Genomic DNA, 14,192 nt, shown 5'->3' on the forward strand with positions numbered 1-14,192 from the left:
TGTATTATTTTCCACCAGTTAGTCAGGAAAGTAGCTCATTCAGCTTAATTCAAAAGCTAATCTTTGGTTAAACCTGATCCAGTGTGAAAAATTCTGATAAAATGATCATTTAGGAGGTATGTTGTGTAATTATTCCACCATAATGGTTTGTAAATATCTTTAAAACAAGGCCTGAAACAATTAATCGTGATTAATCGTCAACTAATTTAGTAATCAATTAATTGTTAATTGGAGTATAGAGACTCAAATATATGCATTTGCTGACACAATAAACTACATACTGAGAGCAATAAGTAAGTCAAACCTGTACAAAATATACATATTTTGTGATTAAGATAAAAATAAATGTCTGTAAATATGTTCTACCCAAAACTCATTGTCAGTTTTAGCTTCATTTTGTTCAAATTCTGTAACAGAATAAATCCTAGTAAGCATGTTTTGCTATCCAATTATTAATCAGCTAACAACAAAAATAATTATCATATTAACCCTGCGCTGTGTTAATGTAACTTTTCACATGTTGATGTTAGAAATATGTTTTGCTTCAAGCGTGCACTAAAGGAATGCTGTGTTGATGAGTTTTAGTCATAAAATGTTTATTTTCTTATTTTAATAAGGTTTTGCATTATTTGCATGTATTTTTATTGTCGCATAAAAACCGATTAGGTGGTCGAATGAAAAATGTGCAAAATATTCAAATATTTTATTCGATTAATCGATTCATCATCAGAATGATCAATTACTAAAATAGTCGTTAGTTTCAGCCCTAATTAAAACTCCTGATTAACGAAGTTTATACCCATTATGAATGTATTTTTAAACATCCTATTGGAGCTGTAGGTCTAAAAACCTGCTGATAGTTTTGTATTTGAATGTTCTCTGTGTCCCAAACTTATCTAATAGTTTTTGGAGAACAGATGAACAGGTGTGGAGGTTATCTTATTGATTCAGCCCACAGCGCAGAGACCCACCCACTCTCCCCTCCTGTCACTTGCTTTTGTTGTGGTTTCTGTCGATGGTTTGGCCCACAGAGCCAGCCCTGGCTGGCCCTGCTGCCATGGCAACCAGGAAATACTCACCACCGTCAAAGTAGTAGTAGTGTCCGCGAGAGAGGGGGGCAGAGATCGGAGCAGAACGTGGGGAGCGGGAGTCTAGACGGACCACAGCAGCAGAAGGGATCGATTTCCACATTCGGCTGTGCTGAACCTCGTCCTCCTGTAGGTTTGTCACTAAACAGTGTTTGCTGCAGTTAAATCAGAAGTAATCTGTGTAAAAATGTGTAGCTGCTGAACAATGTTTTGAGAGAGTTCAATGTGCTGTTTTGGGATTTAGAATAGATGTGTGGTGAGAGTTTATTAGTATTTTCCTTTAATAAATGGATGTCGCTCAGAGATGGCTGCCAGCTCTGCTGCGCCGGTCAAAAACGTGGTGGTGTTCAGGAATGGAGATCCTTTCTTCGGCGGACGCAGGTTTGTGGTCAACCAGCGTCAGGTGGCCACCATGGAGGCCTTTCTGAACGAGGTGACCCAGAGCATCGGCGCCCCGCTGGCTGTCCGGACCCTGTACACCCCCCGGCAGGGCCACAGGGTCTCAGACCTCCACGACCTCCAGACGGGAGCGCAGTACGTCGCTGCCGGCTTCGAGAGGTTCAAGAAACTGGAGTGAGTACAAAAAACATTTCTATCAGAGAACTTTCTGATTCTTAATCTCCCAGAAAACATCACAATCTTCTGTTTTGTTACAGCTATCTGCATGCAGGGTTAAAAAAGCAGCCTGGAGCTCGTAATGAAGCACAGGTAGGCTTCTCACTTCTAATGTGGCCTCCTGCACTGTCCATCACTCATTAACAACACACTAACTAAGGGGACTGCAGCACAAGGCAAGTAAAATGTTGAACACATTAACCTTTTCCATCCTGTTGACATGAAGCAAAGTAACTCATACAGGTGATAAAATCACTCAGAAATAAAGTTAAAGGGGACATTTTTACACTTTCATTTTGGTTTCCATGTCTTCTAAAAACAGCCCAAGCACTTTAAAAACTCCACACAACCATTGTTTGGCAATAAGTTAATCTGTTTTTTCAGAAAACCAAACAGATCCAGAGGTTGTAACTTTCTGGACGTTACAACCTCCATAACGTAACGTCACAAATCAGCAGACCCCGTTACCTAGTAACCCCAGCAGAACTCTGCCCGTTACCCAGCAACCCAAGCTGAGCTCCAGCTGACCAGCACGCTTGGTCAGCTGGTTTTCAATGGCTGCTGGTAAAGACAAGTATTTTTATTGTTGACTTGCTGCATTCTTGTTGATTGTGCACGAGGCTCCACTTTTGCTTTTCAAAGATGCATGGTTGTATAATTGTGCGTCTGTTTGCAGCCATTGTCACGTGCGAGTGTAAACGTTGGGTTGGGGGGACGAGGCCAACAGCAGATTATTTGCATTTAGAGTGACAAGAGGCCAAGAGGTTTGTTATGAACTGAGTAGACTAAAATCTCATTATCTAAGAATAATTTTGTGCAAAAAGTGTAATGAACATGTTTTGTGTAGACCATAGATCTATCCTAACCTATTCAAGGAAGCATAATAGGTCCCCTTTAAGAGAGTTAAATCAGAATGGGATATAGGGGAATTATTGAAGACACTTTTGAAAGTATGTTATTGTTTTTAAATCACAAAGGTTATTGAGATCTTCAGTTCTTCTCATATATTTTCAATTGGATTGAAATCAGGGATTAACTGGGTTATTCCAGCTTCTTCATTTTCTTTTTATTGTGAAACTAACCAAGAGTTTTCTTGGCTGTTAGCTTGGGATCATTGTCTGTTTTGTCAACAATGTCATGGCACATTTCTCCTTTTCTTACACGAGTCCTACCATTGTTTTTACCATAAGCTGAAAACAAAAAGTTAGTAGTGTTTTCATGGCATTCCTACCACAAACCCAGTGTGTACGATGACATCCAAACAAAATATATTCTCCCAGTATGTTTTGCAGCAAACTTCAACCAAACTTGAGCTTTTTCTTCATCAGTGGAGTCTTGTGCAGCGAGCACATAATTTAATCTGCAGACATATTTGTCTCAATTTCTTTGTTTACATCAACTGCTTGAGTTATTATTAACCTTTGCTGCAAAATGTCATATAAAAACCCTATTAGAAATATGTTGATTGGACAAAAATGTTAATTTCTTCAGCACTTATGTTGCTTACTGCATCTAAAAACTAGATAAATCAAATATGAAAGTAATTTTAATGTGTTCAATTACTGAGATAAGCTCTTATTTGCCTATCAGTTGTAAATGGATCAGCCTTTTGTGCTTGCAGTACTACTGATGTCAGCGGTTGTCATGTAAATTGCTTGAAAAGTGGGCTCATCATTACTGCGTCTCTCATTTTCCCCTTGAATTACTATAGAGTCATTAACTACAGGTGGATAATAGATTAGCCTTGCAGATTAAACCAGTTTTTATCAGAAAAAAGTTCTGAGTTACAGCTGAATCATTTTTTCTGCAGGTTTTTGCAAACTAAACTAAAGAGTAAGAAGAGAAACTCTTGTGTTTTGTTGCTTGTTTGTATTCTGATCAGCTTCTTTGCTCTTGGTCGTAATCTGTTGGTGTTTTGTGAAAACCATAAAACATTCAGGAATAAATGTGTGACTCTTTCATTTGGATTTTTAACCAGAGTCATTGGGTTTTAAAGTCTTACATGCCAGTGTTGTGGTTACCGTGGAGAAGTGTAATAAACGTGTGTGTGTGTCCATTTAATCCGCTTTTCACACAATCCTATCAGGGCCATGTACGAGTCCAGGCAGGCTTGGTTTGATGCTCAGACTGGGCGTGAATTAATAAAACGAGTGCGACCTCACAGAAATACAGAACAGCTTCTATGTTCTGATATCAGCCACATATTTGCGTCTGATTGCTGTTATGTGAAAGATCATTGAGAGGATAGCTCAAATCAGACACGGTAAGTAAATATGCCATCTAAGGACTCTTAGAGCGAGCGTAGTTTCCATGGCTGCTGCTCTTGAGTTTACATGAGCAGAATATCTAAATAGTCATTACGCGTTTGGGGAAAGTGAGTTTGCTGGGATGGATATGGATCTGGAGAGTGGAGGAGGCGTAAATGCGATGAGTGGTGTTTAAATTGATCAGACTGCCAGACTGTGATGTTCTGCATTTGATTTTCTAAATATCGCCTCCAGGTAAAAGTCATCCAGAGGCCCAACGTTTCAGCCAAATGGAGGAAGTTTATTCCTGTTCCTTGCATTATACAGTATGTTTGATAAATCTTTTACACTCTTTTAACTTTTTTCCTGTTTTCTTATCTGATGATCACAAAATGCAAAATAGTTTATTTTATGTGAAAGGCTCCATGTAGTTCATAAATATTCAACGGTAAAGAAAACAGTACAACGTTTTTTTTTTAAATAAAATCTGAAAAGTGTGGTGTCCATTTGCATTCAGCTTTTCTGAGTTAAAACTTTATGTCTCCACATTTTACTCCAGTAGGTACATCTAGAGCTGATGCAGATGAACAAATTTTGTCATGTTTTTACATTTAACATTTTCAGTTACAAATGTATTTTTTAACAGAAAATGCTAGATGCAATAATAAAGTATTTATGTTTTTATCCATGTTTTTGGCCTTATATTATGCAAGCAAGATCTTGTTACTTGTTAGTAACTTGGAATAAGACTAAAAATTTTCTAGAACAAATTTGACCCTAAAGGAGAACATCTGAAATCATTTTTCAAACACACAATAACTTATTTTTTAACTTTGAAATATTTCATGTTGAAACTCTGATTCCCCACACCATGATACTGCCACCACCATGCTTCATTATTGTATGATGGATTGAACGTAATTAATATTTTAAAGTTATTAAAACATGATTTAATTAATGCAAAATAAAGTAAGATGAAACGATTAAAGTCTTTGTCAACTAGTGATGTGAAGAAACAAAATTTTGGAGTTTACCTGCAGAGAAGAAGTTTTTTGTACTTAATCACTGATATAATACATAATTTGACTCTTATCTTAAAGTAAATTGAGTTCAGTATCTTGTCACTGGTAACTTTTCTAAATGCATTCCTCTCTTTTTAATGTCCCTGCTCAGTGTATTCCGTAATGGAGATCTTCTGTGTCCACCTTTCCGGTTCATCATTCCTCGGAGTTTGCAGCAGGACCTGGATCAAATCCTGAGTCTGATCACCGAGAAAGTCAGCTTACGGACTGGAGCGGTGCGAAGGTCAGGCAGAAGGCAAACATGCAATGTCGGGTTAGGGCCAGCGTACATAGAAAAGAAGTAGTACGATTCTGGCAAAAAAAATCTCAGAAATTTTCTAGAAAAAAGGGAATTTCTGAGTTTGAAAAGCTTAAAAATTTTTACTTTTGAAATTCAAAAATTTCCAACATAAAAATTTCAGATCTCCGAAATTTCCAATTTTTTTTCAAGAATATTTCTGAGATTCATTTCAGAATTTCTGTTTTTTCTCACAAATTCTCAACTTTTGAAACTCAGAAATTTCCTTTTTTTTCTTTTTTTTTCAGAAAATTTTTGAGATTAATCTTTAAAATTAATTAATTTTATGTAGCAAATTTTTAACCTTTCATCGTCAGAATTTTCTGTGATTCTTTTTCTATTATGTTTCTGAAATTAATCTTAAATTCTTAAATTTTTTTTTTGCAAATTCTTGACTTTCTATATTCAGAAATTTCCTTTTCTTTTTGAAGAAATTTGTTCCTTTTTTTACGTAATATGCTGGGTTTTGGTGGAGTTTTTTGCAGGCTGTGCTCTCTGGATGGAGTCTCTGTTTCCTCGGCCGGGGAGCTGCAGACCGGCTGCTGCTACGTTGCTGTGGGAACCGAAAGGTTCAAGAAACTTCCATATGTGGAGTTACTGGTTTCAAAAGCTATAGAGAGGTATTTTACATTTTTTATTTGTATGTGCCTGGAGATGATTCCACCATAAAGCATCAGAAAACTGGAAAACTTAGCAGAAATGGCGATTAAGTCTTCCTTTTTGTTGTTTTTAGACATTATCCTGAGAAGAGGAAACTGCTGAGGAGAACACAGGTTAAAAAAAATCACCTTAGACGTTTAATTAGTTGCCTTATTTTATTATGAATGAGCATTAATAGAAGAGTACAGCCTACAGTGATGTGTGTGAAAAGTATGATGGCGTATTGGTAGATTTCAGTAGATTAAAAAACCTAAAAAAAACTAAAAAATTTTTAGATTAAAACCAGAAACTTTCTAGAACGAACATGAAAATGTCAGATTTTGGAAAGACAAATGTTTTTAGAGAAAATTGTAGAATTTAAAAAAAAACCAAAACAAAGTTTTTGGTTGAAAAGTAAAAAAAAAAATTAATTAAATTAATCTCAGAAATTTTCTAGAAAAAAATAAGGACATTTTTGAATTTGAAAAGTTGACATTTTTTTCCTCAAACTCAGAAATTTCTATGTTTTTTCTAGAAAATGTCTGAGATTAAACTCAAAATTTGAGTCTTTTGGTGGAAATTTACTCCTACTTTTTTCTACTTAAAGCCCCTAATACGCTGTGACACAGAAATAAAAAAGGCATTAGTTATAAAACATAAAGCAGAATGGCATAACATCAAGTTTCTGAAGAGATGTCCAGGTAAACTGAATATTTGTCAGTCAAATAATTATTTTTCTCTCAGAACAGAAAAGCAGGAAGCGGTCCTGAAGACCGGTACAGTGACTCAGCTCTCCTCGACTCCTCAGAGGTAACTCAAATTTAACTCAGACACTGCTGATCCAAGAGGAAAATTAAATGTTGCTGTAACTCGTATTAATTCAAGAAATAAAGTTATAAAATAAGGAGAAGCTCTCTCTGTTTCATTGGCTGATGCTGTGACTAGTTTTTATATTAGTTTAACAAAAAATTCAGAAAGAAACTTCAGGTGTAAATCTGTATGTTTTTATCAGAACGTATATTGAGCTGTAAGCCTGACTTTCAGTCCGATGGCCGGAGGGTGAAGTCGACAGGAGATGAAGCTGCGGCTCTTCAGGCGTCGCAGCAGCTGAGCAGGAGGGAGAGAGCGGACGAGGCGTCCGGATACTTCGCCCGGCCCGTTAAAGTTCGCAAGAACAGAACGCAAAGCAGACTGCTGCTCACTGACGGACCTGGTAACGAACGCCGCTAAATCTGACCCAAACCCCTCAGAACATTTTACCACGTTGTCGCATTGAAACATCACACATTTGTGTTTCTTATTTGGGTTTTATCTGTCAAAGGAAACAAATGTAAAAGACAAAATTAACATGCAACACTGCAAAAACACAAAAGTACTTTTGGTCTAGTTTCTACTGCAAATATCTAACTACACTTAAAATAAGACAAAACTAACTTACAAATAACTATTCAGCAAGATATAGGAGCTTGCTTTAGGTAAATAATTCCTAAATGTTGATGAAAATGTACATCAGCAGATTATTATTTGTGCAGCACATTTCAGCAACAAGGCATTTCAAAGTGCTTTACATTATAAAAACACAAAAATACAGTCATAAAACACAAGGTAACAATTGAAACTTTACATTTAATCAAAAATGTTGGTCAGTGTTTCATTTACTATGGTCAATACAGAATTATTCACTAAAAACAATTTGTAGAAATATAAACCGTTCTCAAGTTGAAAACTAGCAGAAACCTTTATTGTGGAATTCTATTATATATATATATGTATTTGTTACAGGTAAGCCAGGTGTGCTCAAAGCAGAGGAACAGACAAACAGAGAGGAGGCTCAAGGTGCAGAGGAGGTGCAGGAGGACGAGAATACGGCTACAGAGCTTCCTGTTGATCAGGTCGGCATCCATGTTTCATTACACCAGAATATGTCTGAATTACAGTGAAATAAAAGGCAGCAAGGTGTTTGATGAAAAATAACAGGTGCAAATTTTGCCAAAATAAATCAAACATTTTGAGGTTAATCTCAGTAATTTTCTAAAAAAAACAAAACAAGGATATGTCTAAGCTTGAACAGTTGAAAATAAACTAGAAATAAACTCAGAAATGTTGAGCTTAATCTAATCATAGGATTTCTAGAAAAAACTTGGAAATTTCTGAGCTTGAAAATTCAAAAATGTGTTTGAAAAAATTTGAAATTTTCAGATTTATCTCCGAAATTTTCTAAAAACAACAACAAAAATAACAAGGACATTTCAGAACTTGAAAAGCCAAACATTTACTAGAAAAACCCCCAGAAATTTTGAGAATAATCAAAAGAGCTTGTTAATCTCAAGAAAATATTTGACTTTTGCAAATTTTCTGAGTTCCAAAAATTAAAAATTTTCTGAAAATTTCCAGAACATTTCTGAGATCGATCAATTTCACAGTTTTTTCTAGCATTTTTTTACTCTTCCCACTCAGACATTTTCTCATTGTTTTTCTAGAAGATATTTTGGTGCAAATTTATTCTTTTTTTCCATCTGCAATGGCTTTGATACGTCTCAGTAAAAAAGACATAAGCCAGAGGTTTGGATAAAATTTTAATCCGATTCCCATTGTTTCCCTAAAGACAGTTGCAGAAATAGTTGAAGATGAAGACTTAAGCAACACAGAGGCTCCGGTGCAGAACTCTCCACAGGTGGGCAGCGTTTTATCATAATAAATGAAAAGTAAAGGGAAATAACTCTTTGTTCAATGTGATTACACCTAATCCCAGGCTTTCTGACCAGAATGTATCTATTTATTTACTGGTAAAAGAACAATGCATTATGTTTCTCTAACTATAAAACATCAATTTCCCTCAAGAGACATGCAGAAAAGAGCGAGCAGCAGCAGCAGCATCAACAGGAGCCCAGTGGAAAGCAGGTAGAGTGAGAGAGTGGGTGTTTAAATCACCAAATGAATCCTGTTTAACTGGGTCATTTTTATGGATAATTTATTTCTGTATGAAAGGTGAAAGCATCTGAACAGCAGCAGGAGTCAGCAGCTCAGATCCTGGTATAAACACCCACACATCAGTCTGTCTGTAATGAGACCACGGACTAAATTTCCACTAAAAATTTGGAGATTGTCAGAAATTTTCAAGAAAAAATAAAGACATAAAAGTCATTTGTGAGAAAAACAGAAATTGAGATTAATTTCAAATATTTTAGAAAAAAAATCTTTAAAAAAATTAGTTTTTTTATTTTCATACGTTTTCAAGACAAAACCTCAAAGTTGTCAATTTTCATGAAAAAACACAGAAATTCAGATTTCACATATTTAAAAAGAAAAACTAGAAAGGTTTATTCGAAAATTTGTGAAATTCATAAAAAATTGTAAAAAATATATTTTTGGAGCTCAGAAATTTTCCAAGTTTTTTTTATATATGTATATAAAATTAAAATTATGTTTTTTAGTTTATGAATTTAGAATTCACACATTTTTCATGAAAATTTCTGGAATTAATGTAAAAATTTCTCACAAATTAACTTTTCAACCTCGAAGAATTTCTGAGTTTTTCCTTGAAGTTTTCTGAAATTAGTATGAAAATTCCTGAGTTTCTTTGCAAAAATGTACTTTTACTTGTAAAAAAAAAAAAAGATCTACAGTGGCTCTTGTACAGCGTTGTATAAAACTGATCACAGTTTCTGTTTTTGTGTTTAGAAAGAGGCTGAACTGAAGCCGAAATCGTCACCGTCCCACTCAGAAGGGAAGATCAGGAAAGAGCAGGCGACTCTGCCGACTGCACATCTATAAAATCCTTTGCTTTTCTACTGATTTTAATGTTTTCCTGTGGCAGAAGAGCCTGCAGGACGTTTAATGCCGTCTCTGACTGAATGAGTGGTACCTAAAATGTGATATTGAGAAAAGATTTGTTTGTATTTTGTCTTTTTTTAATCATAAGACATAAATCTGAATCAAAATCCAACAAATCTCTAAAAAACCTGCTGAAAGTGAGATTATTTAATCTGTTCATCCTGTTTAAAAGGAGCAGGAACCAACATTCAGTCCTGCATCTTAATTTAATTAAACTTAAAATAATCTGTAAAGAGCTGCTGTGTCAACTGAAAACCCTCTTGTGCACAAGGAGAACAAACACGTTTTTCATTTTTGTTCACTCTTCTTCATTCAAAGCAAATATTCTTGAAATTCTAGAATTTTCCATCCTTGAAATATAATTTTTGTGGATTTAAGTCTTCATTTTTTCTGGGTTTTTTGTTTTCATGTCTTGGCAGGAAGGAGAGCATCATTTCTGATGGAAAGTCAATGAAAAGTCAGATGTTTTCATCGTATGCAAATTGTTAGTTTAATACATGAGCAAAAAAATTTTTTTTGTTTGAATCAAATAAAAATTAGATGTGTTTGAGGAAACAAGCAGTTTCTGTCAAAGTAGTTTAGTACTAAAGTATATGACATTTAAAGTGACAAAGTCATTTGTGTCTTAAATCCATGAAATAATGTAATTAAAGTTTATATTCCTTTGTATGTCGGCTGTCCTTTTAATCTATTGTTTCTTATAAAGTCAACTCAGCAATTTAAAAAATAAAGGCTACTTAGTCATGTTTATGTATTAAAGTCTGATATTTAATCAAAAATAAATATGGAGTGAATTGTTTTTATTTTAATTTAAAACAAAATAAATGAGATTCACTAAATTGTAGTCTTAACCCTTCATTTGAAAATAGGTTAACGGAAATATTCGCTAACAAAAATAAGGATGAACCGATTGGTAATTACACCAAAAGTATTTTAATAATTAATGTCACACAAAATCAGAGCAACAAACAGGAAATCCACAGAAATTCAGAAGAGACGGAAGAACATATAGATCATTATCAGCTGGTTTTATTAGTGTTACTTTACCCGACTTTGGAAAAGAGGAAATAATTTAGTTACAGCAGGCCGTGACATATAAAAGGTCATTTTCAAACAGTTTTGTCGTCTCCCACAGAAGTAAAATCTAAAAATCTTTTTCTATGCGAGCTCCATAAATCCAGTCCATCTCTGGAATGAACCCACCTCCTCTTCCTCTTTTTGAAGTCCAACATGAGTAAATCTGGAAGAGATTGTCCTTCCAAGACGTTTTCTGCCTCCAGTCCTGCTAAAGATGCAGCTTTGCTTTTCTTTTCTTTTCTTCAACAACTGCTTTATCTCCATCAGAGCTGAGGTTGGCTCTCACTCTGCCTGTCAGTATCTTTGGCTTCAATGGAGCTTATAACGCACAGAGTGACGCCTGTCATAGTGAGGAACATTCCCACTACGGCTCCTGCAGAAGCAAGAGGAGGAAAAACATTTTTACTGACGCATGAAGACAGAAAACGGTGAATAATAGATGCTGCAAAGAACATATGACTCACGTTTGCCTCCAAATTCTTCCCCCAGCAGCTTTCCCGTCAGCAGAGTGCAAAGGAAGGTGAGTGAGTTCGCCACAGGAACAGCAAGAGACAAATCTGGATGGAAAAGGCTCTGATTTATTGAGCTGTGTTTGTTTGGCCGCAAATTAGGGCCGTTCTAAATGTAAAAAAAAAAAAAAAAAAAGGAGGAAATGTCCGCTTAAAATCTAAGAAATTTATTTTAATTTTTTTTAGAAAAATGCATGGAAATTTCCAGTTTGAAAAGTCAAAATTTTGCTAAAATTTTTTTGATAAATTTTCAAGTAAAAACTTGGAAATTTCTGACTTTGAAAAGTCAAAAATTGGTGAGAAAAGAAAATCATCATTTGAAATTGATCTAACAAAAATTTTAAGAAAAAAATATGGAAAAATTTCTAATTTGGAAAAGTTAAAATTTGGACAGAAAAAATATATATATATTTTAAGAATAATCTCAGAAATTGTCTAGAAAATTCTGGGTTTCAAAAGCCAAAAATTTGCTTGAAAAATATCATATTTTAAGAATAAATTAATCTCAGAAATGTTTCCTGGAAAAACTTGAAAATTCTGAGTTTGAAAAGTCAAAAAAATAAAATAAAATAAATAAAAATCCAGAAAAACCGTGGACATTTTTTGAAATTTTTAAAGAAACATTTTAAACTTTTCAAACTCAGAAATGTCATGTTTTATAGAAAATTTCTGAGATAAATCTCAAAGTTACAGAGTTTTTTTCTAGCAGATTTCATAGATTTTTTTTGGCATAAATTTCCGTTTTTTTTTATTTTTTTTTTAATCTAAAATAGCCCTTATGCCATTATACACATGAGACATCAGCCATATCACCTCTGAATTGTTTCTTACCAGTTGTTGACAGCGTATAATAATAAACCAGAGAACCACTCTGGTTTATTAGAAATGGGACCAAATACTAAAAAAATAAAAAAAGTAAAAATAAAAGGTTCAGCAAATAATAATAAAGATTACAATTAAATAGGAAATATTTCAGAGTTTTACACCAAACCTTTATGTTTAGAAGAAGAAACTTGATTTCAGCGAGCAGCTGAAAGACTCGGTTGGTTTCTGTCACATTTTCTATCCCCTCTGAACCTTTTTTCAGGAAAGGGTTTGTGCAGCCCCACAGCAGCGACACCAGCACCAAACTCAGCACCTCCGCTTCAAACACACAACACAGTCACATCTCAGCATCACGGTTTACTTTATTATCACACAGCAGAAATACACTGTAGCTCACTGAAAATGGAGCTAAAATGAAAGCAGCATCTGCTACTTAAGTCAAACCTGCACAGAATATATTTCACTACTGACAGACTAAGTAAAATAGTCTGTCAGTAAAATAGTCTGTTTATGATATTTTTAAATCATAAATAATGAAAAAGCTAAAAGCAACAAAGCTAAAATGACTTTTTCCTTTTGCAAACTGAAGGAAGTTTTCACATTTTCCCTTTTTCTGTTTTCAAAAACACACAACTGTGTATTGAATAAAACACAATTAATAAAATAAAAAACGATCTGAGTTTTGGAAATTATGTGGTTCGTGTAGAACAAAAACTTCCAAATTAGCTTTTTTGAGTTTTCGTGAAGTTTTTTCACAAAAGACTGTTTCGTGGAGTAATTTCTCTTTAGATTTAAAAATTATGTAATGTAAAATCAATAATGACTACGAAGCAATTTAACACACATTTTAACCATTAAACATTTTTAAAATAGAGCGAATAAAAGCCAGATTTGTTATAAATAGTGAAATAGCCTTTTTAAAAACCGACTGGGTCGCTAACTTCAGCGTCAGAAACAACAAGCCGGAAGTTAGCAACTCGCTACACCTGATAAAGAGCTACGCTACTTCCTTAGCATCGTCTGTGTCAGCTTTCCAGCTAGCTAAAAAGAAAGTTGAACGTTTGAATAAACTCAAATCCAAAGACAACTATAAATATGGCTAATAGTATTTTAAAACAGCACCAATCGAACCGATTCCTCTCACCTATGGTCACCATTGTCACGTCAACTGCATCTTAGTCGCCTACAAGTTGCGTTCAAGATCACTCTGGTTGTTCGTTAATATTTTTAAAACAACCAACATTTATTTATATTCTCACGTAGCATGTATGGTATTTAAGATGATAATTTAAAAATATAAAACCAGTTGAAATATATACCAATTTTACGTCGACTTTATTCTTATTGCACTAAATGCCATTTAGTTATTTTTGTTAACTTGTACCCATGAATTTACCATTCGTGCTTGTGTAGCCAAGTCCTTCCACCAGAGGGCGCAGGAACTCCTAAACAATAGTTGGCTGAATACATTTGTTCTCTTACAGCTCACTAGCTCACTTTGAGCGCTACACATTACATTTTTAAGGGTCAGGTCATCCAAAATTGTTTCTTTGTAGATGGAAGGGAATTGATTTCTAGCCATTTTGTCTAGTTTTTAGTTGCGCACTTGGAAATTAATGAGTCTTGTTAAATTCAATAATTAAATTGCACAATAATCACAGCAATAATTGTATTTAAATACAGCAGTATTTGTATTTATTTGTCAACCAGCAGAGTTAAAATGAGCCAAATTACCTCTGCAGATGCCAAACAGCTTGTTCTGCTAATGACTCTGATTTCTGATTACTAAGCAACAATAAATGGATTTAGCCTTTTTCTACTCCACATATTATTTATCTACATAGTGCATCACAATGCTTCTGGAGAAATGAAATCCTTGGTTAAAACACAAAACATAGTATTTTTTTTATTATAATCAAGACTCAAAAAGAAAGACAAACAAAGACAAAGGAGCAGTGAAAATAAAGTGCAAAATACTTTAGTGTCAAATGATTAAAGAT

At 34.4% G+C, this 14,192-nt stretch overlaps 2 protein-coding genes across 10 annotated transcripts; one reads left to right on the forward strand and one right to left on the reverse strand.

The window, feature by feature from the left end:
• Positions 1-660: 660 nt before the first annotated feature.
• Positions 661-10,614, forward strand: dcdc2b (doublecortin domain containing 2B). Of its 9 annotated transcripts, XM_016675928.1 has the most exons (15): positions 661-1,221; positions 1,391-1,661; positions 1,745-1,796; positions 4,205-4,275; positions 5,123-5,254; positions 5,794-5,928; positions 6,042-6,081; positions 6,692-6,757; positions 6,992-7,160; positions 7,730-7,839; positions 8,553-8,621; positions 8,789-8,848; positions 8,936-8,980; positions 9,629-9,694; positions 10,201-10,614. In XM_016675928.1, exons 1-15 carry the CDS (start codon positions 873-875, stop codon positions 10,219-10,221), a joined length of 1,656 nt encoding a protein of 551 aa, XP_016531414.1. In that variant the 5' UTR covers positions 661-872; the 3' UTR covers positions 10,222-10,614. The 9 variants fall into 9 exon arrangements, 7 of the variants coding, with proteins under 7 accessions (XP_016531414.1, XP_016531418.1, XP_016531413.1 ...); XM_016675927.1 differs by lacking the exon at positions 10,201-10,614 and having other exon boundaries at positions 663-1,221; positions 9,629-9,835; XM_007561080.2 differs by lacking the exon at positions 10,201-10,614 and having other exon boundaries at positions 1,126-1,217; positions 9,629-9,835.
• A 153-nt stretch (positions 10,615-10,767) lies between these two features.
• On the reverse strand, positions 10,768-13,434 carry tmem234 (transmembrane protein 234). The gene is made up of 5 exons (XM_007561081.2): positions 13,337-13,434; positions 12,359-12,510; positions 12,199-12,265; positions 11,323-11,415; positions 10,768-11,231 (listed from the first exon to the last, which is right to left on the reverse strand). The coding sequence occupies exons 1-5, from the start codon at positions 13,347-13,349 to the stop codon at positions 11,122-11,124; spliced, it is 435 nt and encodes a 144-aa protein (XP_007561143.1). The 5' UTR covers positions 13,350-13,434; the 3' UTR covers positions 10,768-11,121.
• Positions 13,435-14,192: the final 758 nt, after the last annotated feature.

This window comes from Poecilia formosa, unplaced genomic scaffold (genome assembly GCF_000485575.1).
Source record: "Poecilia formosa unplaced genomic scaffold, Poecilia_formosa-5.1.2 Scaffold123, whole genome shotgun sequence".
NCBI classification, from domain to species: domain Eukaryota; kingdom Metazoa; phylum Chordata; class Actinopteri; order Cyprinodontiformes; family Poeciliidae; genus Poecilia; species Poecilia formosa.